Here is a 26,142-nt window from a genome sequence, read left to right on the forward strand (position 1 = left end):
GGAATCTTTGAGGTGCCAAAGGTACTATGTATTGAAAGAGAAGCCTCTTCGGATGAGGAGGAAGCAGAGTTTATCAAAATTGGAGATTCAGTATATCTCCTATCTCTGAGGAAAGAACTCTCTACCCTTTAACCAAATAATAGATCAACACTTCTGGACTGCTAATATTTAAAACACATAATTCAGGAGTACAGTCTGTAAAATATAGTTAAGAAATATCTTAGACTGATTTACATTATATAAAACTATTTATTTAGAATTATAAGTATTTACGTTAAGTATAGTCAATAGCAACAGCTACAATAAACATTTCTTGAGATACCTGGCATTTTCCAGTGTTTCAAAGCTTTTGAGTCTTCTTTAAAAGGTAAAGGCATGTTATGTATGTCTTTAACAGGTTTGAGCAACACCTATTTTTCACCAGTTAATCTACCAACATTTAAATTAATGCAATTTTTACTTACATTTGATTCTTTGCTGCTTGCCTCTGAGCTTTTCTTTCTTTCCTTTTCTGATCTGGTGGCTTAGCAAAAACAATTTCAATATTTTCTCCCTCCAAATCTTTGCCATTCATTTCTTCCATAGCCTTAAAAAATGAGGTATTGATCAACATAAAGATGCCTTTATCAACAATTATGCTTCATTTAAAGTTAAAAAATCAGGGGGATCCCTGGGTAGCTCAGCAGTTTAGCGCCTGCCTTTGGCCCAGGGCGTGATCCTGGAGTCCCAGGATCGAGTCCCACATCAGGCTCCCTGAATGGAGCCTGCTTCTCCCTCTGCCTATGTCTTTGCCTCTCTCTCGCTGTGTCTCTCATGAATAAATAAATAAAATCTTTAAAAAAAATAAAGTTAAAAAATCATTTCATTGATGTTGTAAGGATGAGTTAGAATAGTCAATTAGATTTTATCTAAAGATCCAGCTCTTCAACTAATGATCTTTTTGACTCAGTTTATCAGTTTAGTAAGTTAATGCAATTTGCTACAGCCACAAGTTAACTAGAGTAGATTACATGACCTCTGAGTGTCCTTCAAGTTTTTAGAATTTTCCAATTGTAGGATGACTAAAAATCATTAGTTAAGATGCCTATAATAATTCCATTTATTTACCTTGACAGCACCATCTCGCTCATCAAAATGAATGAAAGCATAATCTTTTAGTTTCTTCACTCGTTCCAGTTTCCCAAACTGACTAAATGCTTTTTCTAAAATCTCTTCTGTTACTGTATTGGCAAGGTTACGTACAAACAGCACTTTTACCTGAAAATTAAGAAAAAACAGAAACTCCCTGTAAATTTCTCCAAAGTGTTCAATTTCCAAGATGCCACCATCCCACCCTACAAAATTAACTTTGGTCACTACCCATTAAAGGAGTATCAAATATATAAAAGATAAACTAAGTTTTCAAACTCCATTTGAAAATACCTAGGAAGTGTGACTACTCAATCTAATGGGTGAAAAACCTGAACGGACACCTCACCAAAGTAGACAAATAACATATGAAGAGACACTCGACATGATGTCATCAGGGAATTACAAATAAAAACAATGAGAGATGCCTGGATGGCTCAGTCAGTAAGTAGGACATGTGACTCTTGATCTTGGGGTTATAAACGTAAGCTCCATGCTGGGTGCAGAGATTAGTTTTAAAAAATATTTTTAAAAATAAAAAAGATTAAAACAATGAAATGCCACCACACACCTATTTTAATAGCCAAAAACTAACACTAACACTACCAATGCAGGTAAGGATATGGAGCAGAAATACTGCTAGTGGAAATGCTAAATGGTATAGTCACTATGGAGACCAGTTTGGCAGTCTCTAACAAGGTAAACATACTTTTACCATACAATCCAACAACTGTACTTTTTGGTATTTACCCAAATGAGTTGAAAACCTGTCCACATAAAAATCTGCATATGGTTGTTTATAGTAGATTTATTCATAATTGTCAAAACTTGGAAGCAACCAAAACGTCCTTCAGTAGGTGAATAGATAAATTATAGTACATACAATGGATTCTTATTCAGTGCTAAAAAGAAATGAGCTATCAAACCACGGAAAGACAAGGAGGAACCTTAAATGCATATATTTTAAGAATCTTAAAAAGCTATATATTGTATGACTTCCACTGTATGACATTTGGGAAAAAGTAAAGCTATGGAGACAAAAAAATAGCTGCCAAAGGTTAGAGGGGATGGAAGGGTGATTATGCAGATCAGGAAGGATTCTTAGAGCAATAAAACTATTCTGAATGAATAAAACTATTCACTATAATGAATTTATGTCATACATTTGTATACTAGTCAAACCCACAAAATGTACAATAAAAGTAAATCCTAACTTAAACTGCAGACTTCAAGTTACAATAATGTGTCAATATAAGCTGACTAGAACTACACCACTCTGGTGCAGATGCTGATAGTGGGGAAGGCTGTGCATGGGTGTGGCCAAGGACTACATGAGAACTCTGTACTTGGCTCAAAACAAAACAAACGTATGTTTAACTAGTTTTTATTAAATTAGTAATTACTTTGCAATTAAAACTGAGGTGGTCCTTTTCTAACATGCCTCTGAGATACCTATTGAACATTTAACACTTAACACAGGCAGTCAAAACCTGCTTTTGGAATGTTAATATAAAGTAGAACAGGAGTATTCAAAATATTGACAAAAAATTCTTTCAATCCAGAAAGCTCCTCAAAGTACAATTACAAAAGTTGACCTTTTGCTAAGAAGCATCACTCTTTCCTAAAATACTTGAAATCAACATCCAAATTTCTTAAACTGATAATCCAAAAGGCCAGAAGAAAAAAGAATACTTAAGTATTTCTGTCCTTAAGCCTATCCTTTAGTAATATTCACCATTCTGGCATTTCACACTGTTGATAAGTGAACAAGTTGTATCTGCAAGCCTATCACCAATAAGGGGGATTCTTAGGTAGAGTAACTTAACTACAAGCTGCACTAATGAGTAAAGTGTTGACTCAAGAGATGTTTGTTCTCATAGGATGTCTCAACTGACTGCTGAAGCAGGATACCTAATAATAGCTAAACCTTGTAACTGCAGCACCTCTGCTGAGGCCAGTACAGTTCACTATTTTTAGGAGTTGGACTTTTAACACAAAAACCATGTAAGCTAATGGCGCCATTCTCAAAAATGCAAAGACACTGCTCTTAGAATCCACACAAAAATGATAGTGAGCCATCTCCACAGCATATAGGCTAACTACTCATCATCATGAGTATGACAGCTACAAAATTATGAGTGTCCATGAATAAATTTCTACATTCACTCCTTATACAGATGGTATTATTTCTGATACGTGGCTTTAATAAACAACACTTCTCTCACTTTCAAAAATATGGCTTTTCAAAGTACACAATTCATTTTATAAGTTTTTTACTTCCCTCACTAAAGCCTCCTTCTGCCACGAACCCCCACCAAAAATTATTAACTTGACTGCCATTACCTTTGCCATAACCTCAGGATCAGGATCTTCTATAGGATCAGCCCATTCAACAGTTCCAACATTTCCCCAGACCTTGACTTTACCACTCATTAACCTACGCCTTGCCTGGGCAGCTGTTTTGTGATCTTCATATTCAAGGAAGCAAAAGCCTCTGTTTTTTTTCTTGTCATCTGGTTGGTGGTATAAAATGACGTCTGTGAGACCCTCTGAAAATAAGCAACAGTTCCAGAGGAATTAGTTAGCAAGAACAAATATATCTAAACATTTGCTAATACTAGAATATAAAACTGAAAAGTAGTATCTTATCTTTAAAGACGACTCTCAAAAAAACTGGTCCAGATAAATTACCTGATCCACATTTTACACATGTCCCAAACAGAAAAAAAAAATCCCCATGAAAAGAAAATGTATTTTTAATTAGACCCAAGGACTATTCTCCCACTGATTGACAGAAGCATAAAATTTTTATATAACTGTTAGGAAAATGGCAGTATAGGTCAGACATGGTTGAACATTTTTATTATGCCAAGAAAACACTAAAATTCTCTTCTAGAATACTTTTCTGGCCTCAGTCATCAAAAGCTCTATTTCAAATGAAATATATTAGTATTAAGTAAGATTTTGAATGTTCCTGGAGACTGATTAATAACAGTTTGATAAAGGGCTAAACATTCTAGGCAGACAAAATACTTTCTAGTAATAAAAACAGCCCAACTTGGAAACTATTATAAAAAATGCTTTACAGTTCAAAGAAATTGCACCATATTGACAATATATAATCTCTGCTTTCGGCAGTATTATTCCAATAATTTAGAAAGTCAAATTATTACTCAATTGGTCCTACTAAGAATGTCAAGCTATCACCTAAAAATGCATTAAAAAAACACACAAAGATTCCAAAACAGGGAATGAACAGATTCTGCAGACTGTTCAAATCCCAGCAGCATTCCTTACCAACTATGTAATGTTCAGACAAGTTATTTCCCAAAGGCCTGGGTACCTATTTTCCTCATCTGAAAAATGGGAGTTACCTATCTCATATGATTGGAGGAAACAAGTCAATAAATACAGTGTTTAAAACAATGTCACATAAAGTATGCAATTATCTTCAGTATCAGAAGTTGCACAATCCTTCTATTTAAATCCAACTTACCTGTTACTTTGCTAAATTCTTCAAGAATCTGTTCCTTGGTTTTACTTTTAGGAATAGAGCCCACAAAAAGCCTATTGTTGGCGACCGAGATGCAGACACCAATGTGTTTTCCAGAACGAATTTCATGATTATTATACTAAAAGGGGAAAAAGTGTACCATGTTTTAAAAATACTTAAAATATTTTATCATCATTTACTATAAAAATCTGCGCAAATTCTTAACAAACTTATTTCAATCCTATGTTCATCAGGTTTTCTTATCCTTTAAAAATACAGTTAGCATATGGCACTCTAAGAGGAAAATTATGAGACATATAGGAAGATTATACTAACAGAACACACTAAAAAAAAATTTATGAATTAAATTAATGCAAAAATTTGTCAAGTCCTTGAAACACAAACTTGATAAATGAGGAACCAGGTCTGTAAGCAGCTTAAATTCAAAATTGCTGATCCCACAACACCTTAATTTCTACTTAAATTCATCCTGGCAACCAGTTATCCTCATGCAAGGCAAACAGATTCAAATACCAGCAAGCTTTCTGCCTTTCTGCTAACCAGTACCTAAATCTATTTTTTTTCCATCCCCCTTTCACTCTTGTATAAAGTTCCAGTAAGGGGTTTTCACGTTCAAATGCGTGATTCTAAAAGGAGAAAACCTTATTTTCCTGAATCCAACCCTACGTTTTTCCCCATCTCATTTTCATCAAGTCTACAAAGAAATTGGAGAAAGACAAGCAGACTGATTATGGTGCAAGTACGGAAGCAAATATAAAACTAGAGTAAAAAGTAAGTCTTCAAGCAACCATATCCAATATAAGGGTGAGATATTAAAGAGGTAAAACCCAAACTGTCAAAGTGACAAATCTACTAATCAGTACTCTTTACAAACCAAATTCAAACATACTCAAATCATCAGGAAAAGTTAATTATTTATATCACAGTTAAAATCACCTCAAAATTTCAGGTTAGTAATAATAGTAGCAGCAATAGCAGTAATTATGGATTAATCCTCCACACCTGGCCTCAAAAAAAAAAAAAAAATCTATGTTGTGTGTACATACAAGTGGGGCTATATAAACTAAGAAAAATCAACATAAATTTCCATACAATTTATGGACCAGACTATGGCAAAAGTAATACCATTCCTCTCCCATTTTTAAGTTTTACACTAAATGTGGGACTTAAATTCACAACCCTGAGATAAAGAGTAGCTAGCTCCACCAACTGAGCTAGCCAGGCATCTCTCTCTCCTCCCATTCTTGCATAAAAGGTTCATCAGTACAAGAAAGCAGATAGTAAGTCAAAAAATCAATTCCTTCCTGTCCCTTTCTCCGTCTCCAGATACTGAAAATCTAACATGAAGTTCAAATGTTCTTCCCTTCAGTTCGAACAGTTTTATACTTTCTACCTCACTGATTCAATTCATGATCCCAGGATTATTTATATTCTATACAGTTATGCCAGAGACCTTTAAAAAAAAAATGACAGGTTTTGCCTATTGAAAACAATCTCTCAATAGCTCCTCATCACCAAAATAAAGTTTAAATACTTGGATATCACTTAAGTTCATCCTAAAATTCTGACTACTTTCTCTCCACAATACTATAATCTTAGCTATTTATATCACAGGATAGCCCAGCAGAACAAAGAATTACCTGATTTAAAACTATCAATAGTATTGAGGTTGAAAAATTCTACCACACACCACCTTGTTTTCTCATAGCATTTATATTCTCTATTAATACCAAAATCCTCTTAAAAGTAGAACTATCTGGGTTACCTGAAAATAGTAGAGTTATGGCTGAATCCATCATTTTATGGGATTATGGACAAGTAGACTACAATACTCAGTTACAAATAAGTTAACTTAAGAACACAATAAATTGCTTTAAAACACACACATTGCCTAGATTTTTTTTTAAGATTTATTCATGAGAGAGACAGAGAGGCAGAGACATAGGCAGAAGAAGCAGGCTTCTTATTGAGAACCTGATACAGAACTCGATCCCAGAACCCCGAGATCATGATCTGAGCCGACACCCAACCACTTAGCCACCCAAGTGCCCCCCCCACTGCCTAGATTTTTATAACTTAGCATCAAATACTCCAATTTAGCGACAAAGCAATAGCTTTCCATTTGATCATCTAATCTTTTAACTCTAGGAGTTGACAAAAACTACTAAGATATCAGAAAAATAGAAAATACAAAGTGTTTAGGGGATTCCTGGGTGGCGCAGCGGTTTGGCGCCTGCCTTTGGCCCAGGGCGCGATCCTGGAGACCCGGGATCGAATCCCACGTCAGGCTCCCAGTGCATGGAGCCTGCTTCTCCCTCTGCCTATGTCTCTGCCTCTCTCTCTCTGTATGACTATCATAAATAAATAATAAAAAAAATAAATAAAAATTAAAAAAAATACAAAGTGTTTAAAGGAAAAAATAGGAGTTATTCTGAAGATGATAGAACTTGGCATAACTTTCCTCCTCCAAAAGTCCTAGAAGCAAAACCTAAGAAAATACCTAAGTTTGAAAAAAAAATAAAATTTTGTAAGAAAAATTAGAATTCGAGGGATCCCTGGGTGGCGCAGCGGTTTAGCGCCTGCCTTTGGCTCAGGGCGCGATCCTGGAGACCCGGGATCAAATCCCACGTCGGGCTCCCGGTGCATGGAGCCTGCTTCTCCCTCTGCCTGTGTCTCTGCCTCTCTCTCTCTCTCTCTGTGACTATCGTAAATAAATTTAAAAAAAAAAAAAAAAAGAATTCTTGGTTATACCACTTCCAACATTTAACAATGCAGCTTCAAAGCAGTGATGACTGTTTCCATTATTATTTACAGAAGAAAAGTTTCTTCCCTTCTATTTCATCACTTGCCCTGCTACGGTTAATCAATGCAGGGTAGGTAGGTTCTTTTAGATGGCTGTGGTCTCTAAACAGTATAAATGACATGAAGAGTTAGCAAATAAACTTTATCTATATTTATTTAAAAAAATTTTTATTTTTTTATTTTTTTATTTTTTTTTTAATTTTTATTTATTTATGATAGTTACAGAGAGAGAGAGAGGCAGAGACACAGGCAGAGAGAGAAGCAGGCTCCATGCACCGGAAGCCCGACGTGGGATTCGATCCCGGGTCTCCAGGATCGCGCCCTGGGCCAAAGGCAGGCGCCAAACCGCTGCGCCACCCAGGGATCCCTATTTAAAAAAATTTTTAAAGATGCAACAATTAAAGCTAACCCACAGAGAGTAAACTGGCTCTCTCCAATCAAAATAAATCATTAAAGAAGCAAAGCAGATCCTCTGGGCATATTGTCCAAATAAAGCAAAAGTAGTACCCAGAGGGGCATCTGGCTAGCTCCGTAGGCAGAGCATTCAACTCTTGAACTCGGGGTCAAGGGCTTGAGAGCCCTACGTCTGATATAAAGATTATTGAAAAAAAGAAAGAAAGAAAAAAAAAGCCCCCACTACCCCAAAATAAACATTTCTTAAAGTAGTGCCCCATCTACAGATTAAACATGCAGTTTTTGTATGTGTATTTGTGTTTAACTTTTCTCTCTTTTAATAATTTGAAGACCAATCACCATAAATTCACAAATAAATTTCACAACCCAGCAGTGGGTAACGAGTAGAGTGGCCGAAGGGCATAACAAAACTGTTCTGAACCTTAACAGATATTTTATGTAAGGCTGATAAATCCTAACTCTTAAGAATTAGTACATCAGGACACTATCATAGTATCAAAATGAATTAAAAAAAAAAAAAAAAGATGCCCTCCAACTCAAGGAAGCTGGGCACTGATGTGTTAAGATATTTCAGAGATCTAGCTTTCAGATTCAGTACCACAGTAGGGTGACAAAGTAAGGATGATCTCTGAACATTAATCAATGCAGTTTCAGTCTATCAGAACACCACAAAAGGAGTTTTACAGTCTGGAACATTTCTGTCACTAGGCTTAAAAGCTCAAGTCACTTTTTTCTTCCCTCATAGCCCGTCAGTCGCCAAAATCCCCCCAAATTTAGCGACCTCAGATTTGGAATCTAACACAGAAGTGGTTATTCAGTCAGTTCTAACTCTTCCCATAGCAGCAAAGCCACTACCTGCCCAGCCTGTCCACTTTATTTTTATTTTTAAATATTTCTTGGGTAGAGAATCCTTTTTAAGTTTTTATGTAAGTAATCTCCACACCCAATGTGGGAGACTCAAAACTCACAACCCTGAAATCAAGAGTTGCAGGCTCTTCAGACAGAGCCAAACAGGTGCCCCCAAAATTGTCTTTACATGAAGCCAAAATCTACTCCCCTAAATATTATACAACTCTATTTTCTCCCCTATATGACAGTACTTCACATACCTAAATACAATGCTCATGACTCAACTATTCTCTTATGCCTGGCTAATCATTTCTTCTCTGATCCTGGGCAACTAAGCTGCCTCCTGAAAGTGTCACCAAATAATGACATCCATAACACAATACTGTAGATACAGATTGAGATTGAGGAGTCTAGAATAAACTAGAGACTATTACTAATCTTCCACATCTAAAACACCATGCTTCTGTAACCCATAGTCCATGATTACCTTAGCTTATTTGGAAAGGACAACACATTGCTGACTCACATTACAGCTTACTTGTGAAATTAGTTGTATATAGGACTTGACCTTTGTCCTTACTCAATTCCATCTTGCTGGTGTTAACTATGTTTCAGGCTATCAAAATCTTTTCAGGTCCTGATTTGGTCATCCAGGGCATTTATCTCTACGTTCAGATTCAAGTCACCAGACATTCTGCGAGCAGTCCAATTTAAATCACTGATAAAAATCAGTGGAACCTTTAACACACCACTACCTAACATTTCTCCTTTTAAAGATTTCAACCTCTCTCCTTTCTATGGCTGCCACTCTCCTGGTCTTTTTCTCTTCATCCAAACATCCTTCATTATTCTGTTGTTTACATTATGCTACCCACACCAACACCAAAAACTTAAATGGCGTCATGCAACTTAGCCTGTAGTCATGACAATTACTTTCTGGCACTGACTTTATACTAGTTTTATCTTTTTTTTTTTTTTCAACAAAACACTGCTTGGACTACATTCACCTTTTTTTTTTTTTTAAAAAAAGATTTTATTTGAGAGAGAAAGCGTATGCGCACAAGTAGGTGGGAAAGGAGACAAAGCAGCCCTTCTCCCTCACCCCACCCGTGAGCTGGGAGCATGATACAGAGCTCCATCACAGGATCTTGGGATCATGACGGGAGCTGAAGGCAGACACCCAACCTACCGAGCCACCCAGGCACTCCTCACCTGTTTCTAAACTGTCCTGCTCTGAGATCTTTATCACAAACCCTTCTGTAACAACCCCAATACAACCTAACCCTCCATCTCGGTTACCCTCCAAACAATGCATCTGCTTCCAATTTAAGTGCAGTCAGCCTCTCAAGTCCCATAAACTCTAAAGTCAAGAACTGAATCAAACTACCCTATATATCCACAGTAAAAGTAGTGTTTTCATATTAAACACACTATTTGCTAACGTGTTACTAAATACCTCGTGGACCTATCTTGTCAGCTACATTATCAAAATGGTTTTACACATGCTGCACCAGCATACACCAACCACTCTAGTGAATAAAACCATCAGTGCCTATTAAAACTGTTAACTTTTAATATGCAAATAGAGACCAACTATTCTAATGTTTGTAACATAGGCACTGTCAGCATTTTCAACAGGATATTTCTATTATCTAGGACTGCAATAGGCGCTGTGCTGCTAGTGGCAATTCCATAGCACACCACACCACTCGTGTGCTGAGCTTCAATTCCACAGCACACCACACGAACAGATATACACACAACTTGCCTGCCCTTCTTCCTGGTCTTTGTGACAACCCAAATACTACACATACTTCCAAATATCTCCCAGGGGATGACAGGGAAAACACTGCCCCCATTAATCTACACTAATCCCTACCACGGAGTAAATAATTGCAAATGGAAGGTAGACAATCTTTAAATAGCATAAGAGCCCACAGCTGATGTGGGAAAGTTATAAATTCTTGAGTCATAAATAATAGATAATATGGCACTAGTCAGGCAGTCAGGTAGGTTATTTATCCAGCACCTACTGGATAAATAGTGGTACTGTTCTAAATGTCAGGGATACAGGAAAAAGCTTATATCCTGAAGGAAAGATAAACAAATAATCTACATAACCAAGAAATAATTTTAAATATATCTAAACATCCTATTTTATTGTGTTTAGGATACTGTCATGGGGCAACTGGATGGGTAAGTTGCTCAAAGTCAGGAAAGGCCTTCCACTAAGAAGACCTGAATGATAAGACAGCAGCCATGGTAACTGGGGGAGTGTTAGAAAACAAAATAGCAAAAGGTGGCCTTGAAATGGAAATGACCATAGCTTCTGTGGGGTACCAAAAAAAAGCAAAGCATGGATGGAAGGGTAATAAAGAATAAGAAAGGAGGAAAAATTTGATCAGATAAGACAGGGCCTTGTTTGGAGGCATTAGTTTTTTCAACACAGGAATGTTGTGATCTGACCTATGCTACTGAATGTTAAGACTCTAAAGGGACAATGGAAAACAGTAGCTAGGAGTCTTCGAATGGTATCTTAAGACTAGGGTGGTAGCAATGAAGATAGATTCCAAAAGTATTTTGGCAGTACAAACAGGGCTTATTTCCTGTGCTCCTTTTAACACTATCTAAACCACTATATAATTTAAATAATCAGGCTACCTGACGACATAATGTGTATTGCTGACTTCAACTGCTATGTTGAATGTCAAAGATAAAAACTCAAACTGAACAAACTTGGTATCAAACTAAAGCTGTAGGGCCTCTGGTAAGTCATCTAAGCTACTTACTTTTCTGCAGAATAAATTCCAATTACTTTAAAGAATAGATTGAGGTAGTATTTAAAGGTAATAATGTAGCACCCAAGCACAGCTCCTGCATCTTAACAAGCACTCAATAGGTAGCTATAATTCACATTTTGCAAATTTAGGTCTTGCTTCCCCTAGGTTATTATTTAGGAAAAAATATTTTTATTTCCCAAAATGCAAGCAAATAAATGTTGGCTGAAAACCAGCTAATTTTAAAAGTTTGCAGTTGCTTCTAACTTCATGCCTCTTTTCCAGCTCTTAATAGCAATCCATTTTACAAGTAATTCCAACACAAATTTAAAATCCACTAACCGGCAGCCGGGGTGGCTCAGCAGTTTAGCACCGCCCTCAGCACAGGGCCTGATCTTGGAGACCAGGGATCGAGTCCCACATCCGGCTCCCCACATGGAGCCTGCTTCTCCCTCTGTCTTTCATGAATAAATAAATAAAATCTTAAAAAATAAATAAATAATAAATAAATAAAGTCCACCAACATACATATACGTTCAGTAAACTCTACCCCCAACGTGGGGCTCAAACTTGTGACCTAGTGATCAAGTCACGTGCTCTACCAACTAAGCCAGTCAGGTGCCCCAAAATCCATCCACAATAACTTTTAATCTGCGGGGAAAATTATAACGGAATCATACCAAAAAAAACAAACGGTTTTAAGTAAGCTCTATGCTCAATGTGTGAGGCTTGAACTCATGACTCTGAAATCAAGAGTCACATGCTCTACCAACTGAGCCAGCCAGGCACTCCAGTATATAAACTATCTTGACCTAAGGTATTCCTCAGGACAAAGTACAGGAAAACAAAAAGAAATGGTGCTTCAATCCTGTCTAATCTATAAATAATGCCAAACAGGTTTTTCAACATATGATTATCTACACCTAGAATGACCATTCCATTATCTTATATATAAAAATTCACTTTATAGATAGAGGTGTAATTCAAGTGGACTCTCATGATATGCCACATGTAGGAAGTTTTCAAAGTATGTTCCTTTAAGGAACACATTTAGGAGAATGGTACTCATTTCCACAATAAATACAAAGTAGCAAAAAACATCCTAATTAATTTGAATCCTTTATTTCTCTAGAATGTTTCATTTCCTCAAAAGTCTAGTCCTTCCTGTTATATTAAGGCAAATCTACCAATTCTGTTATCACCATAATCCTACCACAGCAAAGCATCCTTTTAAAAAAAGCAACGATGATACATCTAATTCATCCTAGTGGATGTACACCACCACCACTAAAAATATCTTTTAAAAGGCACCAAAATGCAAAGCCTCCTAATTCTTCAGGCAGTGTAAGAAATAAACATGCTCCAGATAAGAACTGAAATCACAAACCCAGAAAAAAATGTAAAAAAGGACAATTAGTTCCTAGATGAATCAAAATGGCTGTTTGGCTATCTATGGAACTTTCTGCATTATAGTTAAAAAAAACTTAACTATATTAATAAGACTATATTTTCAGCCTATAGCAAAACAATTTGGACAATTTTATTTGTTAAGGCAACTGCCCAAACTGAAACATTATTTCATAATGTGTTTTTATTGGCACTCAAAATCATGTTACATTTGAATTATATACCATCTTCTTCTAATGATGCATTTTTTTTAAGGATTCTAGAAATAGTCTAGAAATAAATTCCAGTGAAGTATACCAAAATTACTGTATTTTGGTAGCAAGAATTAAGTGTCCTGCAAATGCTGGTTTAGTGATTCCTTTAAAAATGATAATACACACACACAAAAAAAATTGATAATACACAAATCACCACTTATACACTAAGTAACCGTACTTCTTACATTTTATGTAGTACCAAGTAAAATGGATCAGGAAACAAAGGTAAATTCTGTAATTGTGGTAAGACGGTTCGTTGTCTTCTCATTCTACATTTCCATATTAAAACTTACCACTACTTTATTTACTACCTGGCAAAAATGTTCGTATTCTTTTATAAATTAAACTGGATGGTTTTGCTTTGTTTTGTTTAGATTTTATTTATTTATTCATGAGAGACACAGAAAAAGAGAGGCAGAGACACAGGCAGAGGGAGAAGCAGGCTTCATGCAGGGAGCCCAATGTGGGACTCGATCCTGGGACTCTGGGATCCACTCAACCGCTGAGCCACCCAAGCGTCCCAAACTGAATGACTTCTACTAAAGCATCTTTCCAGAACTCTAAAAAGCCCTTAATTTTACCTGAACTGCTCGAAACTTAAAATTTTGACCACCCAAAGGTTACCAGTGAATCACTCCCTATAGAATTGGACCCTGCTCTGAAACAGGAAGCATTATTTAAAGGAAGGAAACATCACCCATGATTTAAAAAGAAATACCTAAACTCCCGAATTCTTTTTCTTAAAGACACTATTACCTTTCAAGAATCACTTTTCTAATGTAAAGTCTTTAACCTTATTTAGCTATACACACCAATGGAGAAATTCAAGCAATATAAAGCAAAACAAAGCACAGTTGGGTTTTTCTCCTTATGGTATACTTTAAAATGTGAAACGTCTCAATGTGAGGAAAGGAAAAATAAAATTCAGGAGAAATTAACCTGAGGATATTAAGTTTACTTAGAATTACCCTTAAAATATGTAAGCCAGATAAGGTAAATTTAACAAATAACTGGTGGACCATTTTAAAAAGTTCCTTCCCAGCTGTACTTTTTGGTTCATTCTTTGGGCTGAAATTAACCTTTGACATCTTGAATTATAAAATGTAGAAACCATCTGAGTCACAAAATTTAATGTAACTAGTTTAAAGATGAACTATATAAACCATAATTTCAATAATTAACATTCGTTTTCAAAAATTGGGAAAATAATTAGGTCCCCACACCTTACATCTGGTATTTTGAAATCAAGTATTGTTCCACTCACCACAAAATCCTTTATTTCTTTAACTAGAAATTTATCATCACAATAGATGATAAATGTAGTTTAGAAAAAGGGATGGCCCAGGTACAATCAGAAAATAAGTAATTTTCTGAAATCTTTTTTTTTTTAATTTTCTGAAATCTTTTAATATTCCTATTAAAAAGAACAATCATTAAGCCAGACTTTCAAAGAACCAGTAACTCAGAATTCTAACACACTACCTTACAGATCCTATAGTCCAATCAACTATACATGGGAAGAACACTGCTACAATGAACACACAGGGAACGTAAAAGACAATGTCTTATCAACACTTCAAAAAACATTTGGTTAACTCTTACACACGTTAAGAAAAAAAAACCAGGCTATAATTAAAGATAGTGAATGTGGAGACTGGAAGAAAAAAAACTTACCAATTTAACAGCCTCCTGAGCTGCTTCTTTTGTACAAAAAGTGACAAACGCATAACCTCTATTGAGACCAGTGAGTGGATCCATCATTAGACGAAGATCCCATATCGGTCCAGCTTTCTCAAATAATGGAACAAGTTCATCCTCAAACAGATCTCTTGGGATCTTGCCCACAAATATCTGTAAATTAAACATGAAGTAAAAACCATGGAGAGTTTCTTTAGGAAACCAGACACCTGTGCATTTACTACAAAAGGTACAAGTTTTTAGTTTCTTTACCTCAGTGCCAACAGAAGGCTGCTGACCTGAATAAACGGAATCTGGAGGCGGTCCCCCATACTTCCTCTGTCCAGTGGTCACATCAAGTGTGTAGCCTGTCCTTTCCAAGAGTGCCTTGAAAAGTTCAAAAGTCATTAATACATTTAAATCACAAGACCACACCCATGCATTTCACAATTAAAAAAAAAAAAAAATCAATCTTGTTCAAATCTTTCCATTGACCTTGGCAACAATCCCTACAAACAGGTTTTTGGTACTGTTTTAGAATTTTTCCTCTAATGTACCATTTTTAGTGAAAATTTCAGGATCCTGTTCAAATTATTTTCTGGTCTCCAATTAATTGGTGTTTAGTGAACAAAAAACTAATATTGATCCATCAACAACTTTCAGGCAGGGTCTGTATCTATTTTGCTAGTATCTCCTAAAAAAAAAATAATAACTGCAACTATTTGTTTTTTTTTTTTTTAAGATTTTATTTATTTGAAAGAGAGAGAGGGAGAAGCAGGCCCCGTGCTGAGTAGGGAGCCTAGTGTGGGGCTACATATGGGGCTTGATGGGACTCCATCTGAGGACCCTGAGATCATGACCTGCACTGAAGGAGATGCTTAACTGACTGAGCCACCCAGGCGCTCCTACTGCAACTAATTTGGTTGAGTTTAATTTTTTCCCCAAAGAAGGAGCTAGACAAGTTTCCTCTCCCCCAAGTCTGGATTTCTCACTCAACAACTTCCCTGTACCCCACACTTCTAGTACATGCTGCCATTCTGGGCATTTCACCAACCTTTAAACAAATTACAGTCCCCAAACTAAGTCCAGAAACTTAGGAGTTACAGGAAGAACAACCTCAACACATCTGACATTCAAGCACCATGCTTCACAGGACAGCATAGTTCATTCAGAACAAAGGAGAACCAAAATGACTTTGAAAACTTTATGTAACTGCCAACAATGTGAAATAATTTCTACATTTTATCTCCCCTAAAAGTGAACTGTTAAAATTTACATAACTCCTATTTACTAAACAGCGTCTTAGTTTCTCTTACCCCTTATTATAGACAAAAAAAGTACGAGAAGGCTGCTAGCCTAAGGAAAAAAAACAAGAATTATTCTCTTCTACTATCTCAACCTCAAAGCACAAAACCCCTTTATAAACAATATAATCAAATAGCTGATAAATCCTGAAATAAAAACAAGATGACACAGGGACACCTGGGTGGCTCAGCGGTTGAGCATCTATCTGCCTTTGGCTCAGGGCATGATCCTGGAGTCCCGGAATCAAGACCCACATTGGGCTTCCAGCATGGAGCTTGCTTCTCCCTCTGCCTGTGTCTCTGCCTCTCTCGCTCTGTCTCTCATGAATAAATAAAATCTTTAAAAATCAAAAAAAAAAAAAAAAAAGACACCAAACAATGACAAATCTTATCAAAATGCTGTTAAATGATTTGGGTTCACCTCAGTTTCTGGAAATGAAAATGAAAATGACTAGACAGATTTTTATACATCTTCTACCCCCAAAAATGCTAAATATCTGACAAAAATTCTTCAATAAAAAAAACTCCTCTATTTCTAAACTCTAACAAAAAGGCCCACAAAGCACTACAATATTTTTAAAAAAGGCTTTTTCTATTATACCAAGATGTTTAGAAAGATATAATACCGTTTAACAAAAATAAACTGAAATCTACTATATTACTATAACATAAATGAAATCATTAAATGGCTCATCTTCCCTTTTTCCTGTATTGCAATCCCCATGCTTCTTTTACCTTAATCTTTTTTTTTCACTTTAATCTTTATATGACCCAAATGAAACCTTTTATACCAATCCCTAAACTAAGGAAAACTTATTCCCCAACAAATCTCTTCTTAAAAATACCAGTGTCTTCTTGCTACAATTTAAGTCACACTAAAGCTTTAAGCCACTCTCTCCCAAAAACAAAACAGAAAAACCATATATAAACTAAATTTTACATTTAATAAAAGTTTAATAACTATAACCCCTAAATATAAATGTAATTAGAATAGAATTACTTAGGGGAAAACCATATTTCATTTCAATGGAAAAAGTTAGATATATGATTTAAACAAATTCACTCACAGACCTGTGAAAGCCTCAAATTTATGGATGGCATTAACAGCTAAATCCTCATTCTAAGTCTCTCTCCTCCTGTACCATTAAAACATCATATAGCACCATTTATAACTGACTTTCTTAAACCATAACCCTGGGTTCAAGAGCACACTGTATTAAGAGCACCAGATTAAAACTACTATGATCATCATTTTCTATGAACTAAAAACTCAACACAACTAAAAACCAAAACAAAAATCAAAACCTAGCTGCATTTGAGTCTACTCACTGGTTCTACATGACCTTAATAAAAAAGCATCCACTCCCAGCCTGTTTCTTCATTTACTTTTCCACGCTAATCAATTTTATTGATAAAAGCTCCCTTTAGAAATGAACAAATGAGCTTTAAAATCAACAGTAATAGAAGTGGAAGAAGGTAGTGTTAAAATTCTAAATCCATTCAATCTGGGGGTTTAAGAATTCTAAGTAAAACAGTCAACTGTTAAATGTACATTCCCCACAAGTATGGAGTGAACTGATGCCCTCCTATTTTTGTTCCACTGTCACTAATCTGGACTTGCAGCTTTTCAGGAAACATTTAGAAATATGGCACAGCTTATTTAAATCTTTTCTTTAGAATACCAACACTGATTTGATCCGTACCTCAGTAACAAGAAAAACTTAAAAGTGAGTTGTTCTACAAATAAAACAGGAACTTTCCAAAAACTAGTGATTAGAAAAGATTAAAAAATTATCTCATGGTTATTAACTCTCAACATCTTAAAGAAACACACACCCAATTTCACTTCCAAGCGGTTATTTGCCAAAGCCACAAAAGTGTTAAAAGAACTTTAAAACTGAAGGGAATTTTTTTAAAAAGTTTTTAAAGATATACCTTAATTTTCGCCTCATCTGGTCCTTTGCTAGAATCCGCTACTTTGGTCCCTTGTTTTTCTCTCTGCCTATAAGTCTTCATGACTCCACATAAAAAGGCACTTTTGTTCTACAAAAGAATTTTCCAAACACATTTAACAATAATTGTCCTATCTGTTTCTAATTTAAAAAAAAAAAAATTCAAAACTATTCCTGTTTATTTTATTTACACTGAAATTAGCGTTACCTGAACATGAGAGAGATCACTGTCTTTAAACTGCTGAAGAACTGCCAATGCGCCGTCTTCATTGAATTCTTTTAAAGCTTCGATAGCTCTTTCATCTAAATCACTATGTGCAACCAGCCCTGGAGAAAAGAAAACTTAATTAGTTGTCAACTTTATTATTTTTGGAAACTTTTTATTTTATTTTTTAAGAGATCACGTTTGCCAATACAGGTACATGCTTGCCAACTAAGAATTCTTCCATTTCCCGTATCTATATAATGAGAAACACACATACTTTATAGTCATTCTGAACTGCAATCTCAACTAAATAAGGCCTCTCAACCACACTTACAATAATGAAATCAACTTCTTTTACATCATGTTCTGTGTCTAAGTCACATAATGCTGAATGCTTAAGTATTTCTATCGTAAATATATAAGGCTTACAAATCCTAAAATCAACCAACAAAGTACCAAGCATGACAACTGAACCTCTACTCCATTTCAAATACCACTGGAAAAAAGCAACAGCCACACCAAGACAGACAAGACTACAAATCTACAGTTACCGAGTTATTTAACGAGAATCCTACTATAAAAATACCCCAAAAAGTCACATGGCCTGTTCCCAACCTTAAGCAGCTGTTGCTACCATCATATACTTATCCATCTGGCCAGCCAGCCTTTAGCTCCTAACCCTTCCTTCTTCCCTCCCTCTATTACACCTTAACCTCTACTTCACAACTATCACGACAAAGCAAAACTCTAGTTCCCACACTTATTGGAAACCACAAAAAGTTGCTATTTTAGCTCAAAGCCAGAAATCCAATAGAAAAATTTCATAATATAATTTTGCAAGTGTTAGTTCTTACCTGCAACGTAAATTTCATCTAGTTTTTCAGCAACTTTCTGTGGTAAACCAGCATCAAGCAATGTCTGAAAATTTTCTGAATGGATAACTGCAGAAGTAGTATCCATGGGCTCTTCAGTACCATTTCCATTAACATGTTCTGTAGCCATGTTTCCAGAGATCTGTTCAAACGCAATAAGCAAAATTAAACTAGGATCTTCAAAAAGGGTAGAGGAAATATAAGAGCCCCAATCGTTACTTTTCTCTACCAATTGCTACACCAGCCAACCTGCGCCTCCCTTTAAAGCAGCCTTACAGTCACTATCGCCTGACAAGCCAGATTTGGAGCGCGGGGCACAGGAGGACAGATTCACTATGTTTTTCCTTAGCACCACCCCTGACTCACCTGCTAACACTCCCTAGGAAAAACCAGATTACAAATGGAGCCCAATCAGCACGAGGACGAGCCAGCGTGCCACATGCAGCTGTGCCCATACAGAGAATGAGGTGTGTGGAGAAAGCAAAGCTGGTCTTTTCTCTCTCAAAGGTAAGCCCCCGAAGTGCGCGCTTTTCCCGCCTGCCGCTTATAGATCAGTAACAACAGCCAGCGAAGAACAAAGCGCTCACACAAGCTACCTTCCTACCACCCAATTTCTCCACCCTTCACCCCCGCTCCCCAAAGCCCGCCCCCGACTCCGCACCCATAGCGGCAGCCTCACCGCTGCGGCCACCAGGAGCCCATTAGAAACACGTGCTCTGCGCCTTCAAATGTCCTACAACTTCCTTCAACGGAAACCCACCGAGTCCCAGGCCAAGACGACCATCACCGGCTCCCAACGTCAACCCGAAGCCAAGATCGGAGCCCCCAGAAAGCAGCAGCAGCACAACCTCGCCCCTTCACACCGAGGCCGCGGCGGCGCCAGGCCACAGGCTCTCCCCGCCCCCCCCAGCGCCGCCGTCTCCGCCGTGACACATGGCTCGCTCGCTCGCTCGCTCGCGCTCGCTCTCCGCCCCGGGCGCCGGCGACCCCCGGCCGCCCGCCCGCCCCGCCGAGACGCGAGCCGCGGCGCGTGGTGCAAGCCCCCACCCCTCGCCCATCCGTGCAGCGACTGCGGCGCCGGGGCCAGCTGTCCCACCCACGGGCCGGGGCCGGCACCCCGGCGGGGTGAGGGCGTTCCGCGAACTACCTGACGCCCGCCGGACCGCGAGCACCACCCGAGCTCGCCGCGCGGCTGCGGGACGGGACCCGCTCCTCTCCGCCCACTCCCGCGCCGCGACGACGGCCACGACAGCACCAACTCCGCCGCCGCTCGCGGTCCGCGCGGGCCGCGGGGCCGCCTCCTCCCGGGAGCGCCGCAGACAAAGCCCGAACGGCGGCAGCACATGGAGGAGAGAAGGAAGTGGCGGCGCGGGCCGCGGCCTACTCTCAAGCAGCCCCAGTCAACGTGCTCCTCTCCCCCTTGGAATCCATTTTCCAGAAAAGCCGGTTTCCCCCCACACCTCCCTCCCCCAGCTCACTCCACGATGTCACGGTGCTCCCCTCCCAGACCCGGGTCCTGACGGTCGTTACCTCCCCGTTGGGCTGCGGCGGAGGAATCCTGTCCGAGGAGATCGGGTCGCGGCAAACGCGTGCTCGCTGCTCCCTGTGTCCGGCGCGAGTGGAGCTGTTGTAAAATGGCGGCCGAAGCTCACGCCGCTGGCAGCAAACCCGATCCAGTTCCACTCGCCTCCGAGCGCGCTCCCGGTGCGCGCGCGCGCGCCCGCGTGACCCCCCCTTCCCTCCCCTCCCTCGCGCGTCCGCTTCTCTCTCGCACTCCCTCTGCCCCTGCCCTCCGCCAGCTCCTCCTTCTCGCTCCCCCTGCCACCGCCGCCACCAGCCTCCGGCGGGCTCCCTTCTCGGCCCCTCTCCTGCCCCTCCCTGCCCCTCTCCCCCACCACTGCCGGGGCCGTCTGCGGCCGCTCAGACACGAGTGGCCGCCTCTCCCCTCCTCGCTCGAGCGCTCGCTCACACCCTCCCTCCCTCCCTCGCTCGCTCCCTCGCTCGCTCTCTCGGCTCCGTCCCCCCAGTCCCAGCCGAGTCGGCTACTCTCTTTCTCTCTCCCGCGCTGACGTGACGACGTAGCCGACGCCTCAGGACGCGCGCCCGCGGGCTCCGCCCCCACGCCCCGCCACCTCCCTGGCTCCTCACCTCCCGGGGGAGGGGGCGCGAGACCCCGCCCTTCCGCTCCGGCGGCGGCCGAGGGGCCGACAGTGAATGAAAGGCCCGCCCCTTCCCCTCCCGAGGCTCCCCCTCCGGTTCTCCTCCATGCGGGGCGGGCCGGCTCGGCGTGTCCCACTCGTTCTCCTTTGTCAGGAGACAGGCATCTCCCCACCCCGCCCCGCCCCACCCCCACCGCAGCACCACGCGCACGCCGCCCCCCGCCGCCCGCCGCCCGCCCCCCGCCCCCCGCCGACTGCCGCCCGCCCCGTCCGCCCCGTCCGCCCCGTCCCGGGCCGGCGGGGCGGGGGGCGCGGAAGGCGACCGCAGCTCGCGGAGGGCACCCACCGGTCCGTGCGCGCCCGGCCCCGGCCCCGGCCCTCGCCCCCGGCGCCGCGGTCGCGCAGCCGTTCGCGGCGGTGTCCACGCCGCCGCCGCCCCGCGCTCTTCTCGCTCGGGAAGCTGCAGGCGCACGTGTCCCCCGGGGCGGGGCAAGGCAGACAATGGGGCGGCGGGGGGAGGGGAGTGGCGCGGAGCCCCGCAGACCTTCGGTGAACCTGGCCCGTGGCACTCGAGTGCGGGAGTCGCTCTGGGGAGCGCCGGTCTCCCCGGCCGGACAATGGGATCGCCCGGCGGCCCGCGCCCGCGCCCGCGCCCGCTCCCGCGCGGCTGCACTTGGGCGGAGGCAGGGGCGCCCGTGGCTCAGGCGAGGAGACCCCGGCTGCCCTGGACGGGGACGGGGACGGGGACGGGGCGGGGGACGGCTCCGCTGGAGCCAGGGGCGACTCGGGCCGTGGGACACTGCGAAGGCCAGATTTGGAAGCGAAACTGCCCGGTGGCGGAGAGTTGTGCAATAGTCTGTTCCAGTCCCTGGCCTTCTAAGCACTGAAGGGCTTCCTCGCAGCTCAGTTTGAGCAACTTGGGGCGGCACAGAGCTGCGCGGTTAGGGCAACTGTGAGGAACAGATATCGGTGTTTCTTTTCAAAAATCTTGGCAACTAAATCTTACGCGAAGTGACATTTCCTTTGTAGCCATTTACGAGGTATAGGAAAGACAAGACAAAAGCATTAACAATTGCAGTCGCGGTTTGGATACTAATTTTATCCAATTCAGCTGTAATGTAATAGTATCCGTTTGACTTAAAAAAAAAAATCTTATTTTTAAGACCTCACTGGTTCCCGAAATAAGCTCTAAGCTGTTGACAAATCGGTTCGACGAAAAGTTAGAGGAGTGTTCTTCAAAGTGCTTAAGCACATAAAATGCCAGATTATTTTCCACAGGTAGCTGGATCAAGATATGAAATATTTGACCAAAGTACTATCTAGCCAATCCGTTTAGCAAGGATCTGACATCCCCAGGACCTAAAAATCCTTTACTATTACACATGTATCTGTGGTATTCGACTAATTCGGCAACAAGGGTTTTAGTTCGTAATGCAAGGGTAGATAATGTCCTAAATGAAAAACCTAAATGTTTACAAAAGTAAAAATAGAGTAATGGTATGAATGAAAGAATGAAAATTATGCATCTGAACCATCCAACACGTTTTTAGACATTCCTGGCGATCAAGTTCCTTAAAAAAAAAAAAAAAAAAAAAGAAGGGCGGTGGCGGGGAGGCTTCTACTTAGGCAATGTCCAAGGCAATGTCCTAGGCAATAACCAAGACTCCCAAATTAAAATCTCCAGCTCTTCTCTGACCTCTGTCCTTTGTGTAATCACTCCCTAGACCTTTATGTGAGTTTTCAGGCCCTCTAAAACAACCTGTCAAACCTGACCACATGATGACCCTCCCCCAGCCTTCTATCTCCAGAGTTCCCATCTCAACGAACATCACCCACTTGCATCCGGCAGCATTAGCTGGGAACTAGAATGTAATACAAGACACTACCTTCTGTCTGTCTCTCAATGCCCTATCAGTTAACCAAAATCTTGTCAATTCCGTGTCCCTAATGTATGTCCATTTCTCTATATGTTGTAGCCAGGGAACAAGTCACCATTAAGCTACCACCCAGACTAATGATAGATAGCCTCCTGACTCATCCACCTTACAGCTTTCCTAATCCATTTAAAACCCAAAGGTCTCCCCCCCCCCATCTCTTTTTAATTGCAAATAAGACCCTGTGGAGCATCCGCTTAAACCCCTTCATTCGTTTCCCATTACACTTAGAACAAAAGCAAAAATCCTTGACTAGATCAACAAAGCCCTCCATGATTTGCCCAACCTGTCTCCCCAGCCACATTTCAGCCACTCTTCTAACTTCAGCTGGCCTTTCTCAATTCTGGCATTTCTCAGGTTTGTGCACACTGAGGACCTACACAGAGAAATGACTGATACTCTCAACAGTCCTGAGAAAAAAGCAATCAGCCATGCTCTCCTTTTTGAATAAAACAATAGTATAATTTTCCTCCTGATCTACAGAACTTATTCCAGGCTTGACTCCAAGAATTACTACCATTACTGAAACATAGGAATACCTAATAATACTAAACAACACAGTAAAACAAAACAAAAAAAATTAGTAGATTGATTGATTGATTTGGTATGGTATATACATTGGGCTAGATTAAAATGGATCTGAAAGATCTGGCACAAAAAAGTGCTAATAGTATGTGTTCTTACTTGCTGAATCCTCTTTAGTACTTAGCATAAGATGCTTCGTAAATATTTGCTGAATAAAACCAAAGAATAATAGGTTGAGACCCAAACAATCTTGGTCTAATATCAGATCTGCTACTAATGGGTAGTGTGTGGTTAAATAAGTCATTTTACTTCTCAGAATTTCTGTTTCCCCACCTACAAAAGAAGTTCATTGAAACAGATAATTTTTTATAATAAATTTATTTTTTATTGGTGTTCAATTTACCAACATACAGAATAACACCCACTGCTCATCCCATCAAGTGCCCCCTCAGTGCCCGTCACCCATTCACCCCCACCCCCCACCCACCCTCCTCCCCTTCCACCACCCCTAGTTCGTGAAACAGATAATTTTTAAGATCTCTTCCAGCTCAAACATTTTATAATGTATAAAAAAATTCTCTCAGGGCACCTGAGACACTCAGTGGTTGAGTGTCTGCCTTTGGCTCAGGTTGTGATCCCAGGATCCCTCCCCCTCAGGGAGCCTGCTTCTCCCTCTACCTATGTCTATGCTTCTCTCTGTGTGTCTCATGAATAAATTAATAAAATCTTAAAAAAAAAAAAAAGAAAGAAATCTCAAACTCTATCATTACTTCAAAAATATTCAAATATCCTATTTGCCATTTAGGATCGTCCCCTATTCGAATCCAAACTTCCCTTTACAGCAAAATAGCCTGCAATTCCCTTTTTCAAAACAAAAAAAACAGCAACAATAACAAAGATTGATAATATATAATTTGGGATATCATCCCTAGCATAGATGTGGAGAGCTAAACACACATTCAACTGTTAGAAGACAAATTGATAAAACTTTTATACAAAATAATTTGGCTATAATGCTTATTGGAGTATTGTTTGTAATGCTGTACATAGGTATGTGTATGCATGCGTGTGTGTGTGTGTGTGTGTGTGTGTGTGTGTAAAAATATATACAACCAGGCAGCCTGGGTAACTCAGAGGTTTGGCTGTGCCTTTGACCCAGGGTGTGATCCTGGGGTCCCAGGATTGAGTCCCACATCGGGCTCCCTGCATGGAGCCTGCTTCTCCCTCTGCCTGTGTCTCTGCCTCTCTCCCTCTCTCTCTCTCTCTCTCTCTCTCTCTCTCTCTCTCCCTGTGTCTCTCATGAATAAATAAATAAAATCTTAAAAAAAAATATATATATATATAAAACCTAAGCATCCAGTAATAGGGTACTGGTTGAAGAAATTATAGTGCATTCACATAATGGATTATTCTGGAGCCATTGAAAATAATGAAATAGCTATCAATGCCCTAACATGGATACATATTCAGGTTACATTCTTACATTAAAAGAAAAAAAAAAGCCACCTAAAAACAATGTAGAGTGTGACATTTCTTCATTAAATTTAGCACCTTCTGTGTACTGAAGTCCATGGTATGCACTAGGCTTACAATGGTGTACATCAAGATAGACATAGGTGAACCCTGGACTCATGAAGCTTGCATGTCTGTATGTATGTGTATAACCAGATAGACATAAAGATTTTTGTTTCTATAGAAAATAATTACAATTATAGAGAAGGATGACATGGAGTGAGACCATCTGCTTTTTACTTCAGACACTTTGGTGATACTACTTCCCATAAATATGGTTTTCATTTTATTTTTTGGGAAGGTGGGGTGAGGGGCAGAAGGAGAGTGAGAGAGAATCCTAAGCAGGCCCCATGCCCAGCACAGAGCCCAACACAGGGCTCAATCTCATGACCCTGAGATCATGACCTGAACTGAAATCAAGAGACAGACACATAACCAAGTGAGCCACCCAGGCACCCCTAAATATGTGTTTTTTAAAAGTTAACTATGTGCTCACTTCAACAGCACATTTACTAAAATATTAAAATTGGAACAATACAGAGATTAGCATTGCCCCTGCACAAGGATGACATACAAATTCATGAAGCATTCCATATTTTAAAAAAATATATCTAATTTAATTTTTAAAATGTTTTTTAATTAAAAGTTAATTATTTATGTATTTCATTTCTGCCTTTTCATCCATGAAGTAATGAAAGGTTAATTTAATTGCAGTTAATGAAAGGCAGATATATAAGCACACCTGTTTGAGTTTTTGTCATCCAATATTCTTGCACTTAGTGCCACATTGTTTAGGAAAAATCAGATTTTCTTCTTTTGATGTTTCCTAAACTTTCTTCAAATACCATATATTA

General features: G+C 40.0%; 1 protein-coding gene and 1 pseudogene across 4 annotated transcripts in view; one reads left to right on the forward strand and one right to left on the reverse strand.

The window, feature by feature from the left end:
• Window positions 1–20,914, reverse strand: part of SYNCRIP (synaptotagmin binding cytoplasmic RNA interacting protein) — a 30,970-nt gene extending 10,056 nt beyond the window's left edge. For 2 of the 4 annotated variants that reach the window (XM_038554658.1, XM_038554657.1), the window contains exons 1-10: window positions 20,689–20,822; window positions 19,141–19,300; window positions 18,290–18,408; window positions 18,065–18,172; window positions 15,099–15,212; window positions 14,823–14,999; window positions 4,625–4,760; window positions 3,472–3,677; window positions 1,108–1,257; window positions 465–586 (exon numbers count right to left, since the gene is read on the reverse strand). In XM_038554658.1, coding sequence (XP_038410586.1) covers window positions 465–586; window positions 1,108–1,257; window positions 3,472–3,677; window positions 4,625–4,760; window positions 14,823–14,999; window positions 15,099–15,212; window positions 18,065–18,172; window positions 18,290–18,408; window positions 19,141–19,288 — 1,280 coding nt within the window. In that variant the 5' untranslated portion in view covers window positions 19,289–19,300; window positions 20,689–20,822. Of the gene's footprint in view, window positions 1–464; window positions 587–1,107; window positions 1,258–3,471; window positions 3,678–4,624; window positions 4,761–14,822; window positions 15,000–15,098; window positions 15,213–18,064; window positions 18,173–18,289; window positions 18,409–19,140; window positions 19,301–20,688 lie in introns of all 4 variants that reach the window. The other 2 variants (XM_038554659.1, XM_038554660.1) reach the window with 2 other exon arrangements.
• A 4,875-nt stretch (window positions 20,915–25,789) lies between these two features.
• On the forward strand, window positions 25,790–25,888 carry LOC119874396 (annotated as a pseudogene).
• The last annotated feature ends 254 nt before the right edge of the window (window positions 25,889–26,142 follow it).

This window comes from Canis lupus, chromosome 12 (genome assembly GCF_011100685.1).
Source record: "Canis lupus familiaris isolate Mischka breed German Shepherd chromosome 12, alternate assembly UU_Cfam_GSD_1.0, whole genome shotgun sequence".
Taxonomy (NCBI): domain Eukaryota; kingdom Metazoa; phylum Chordata; class Mammalia; order Carnivora; family Canidae; genus Canis; species Canis lupus.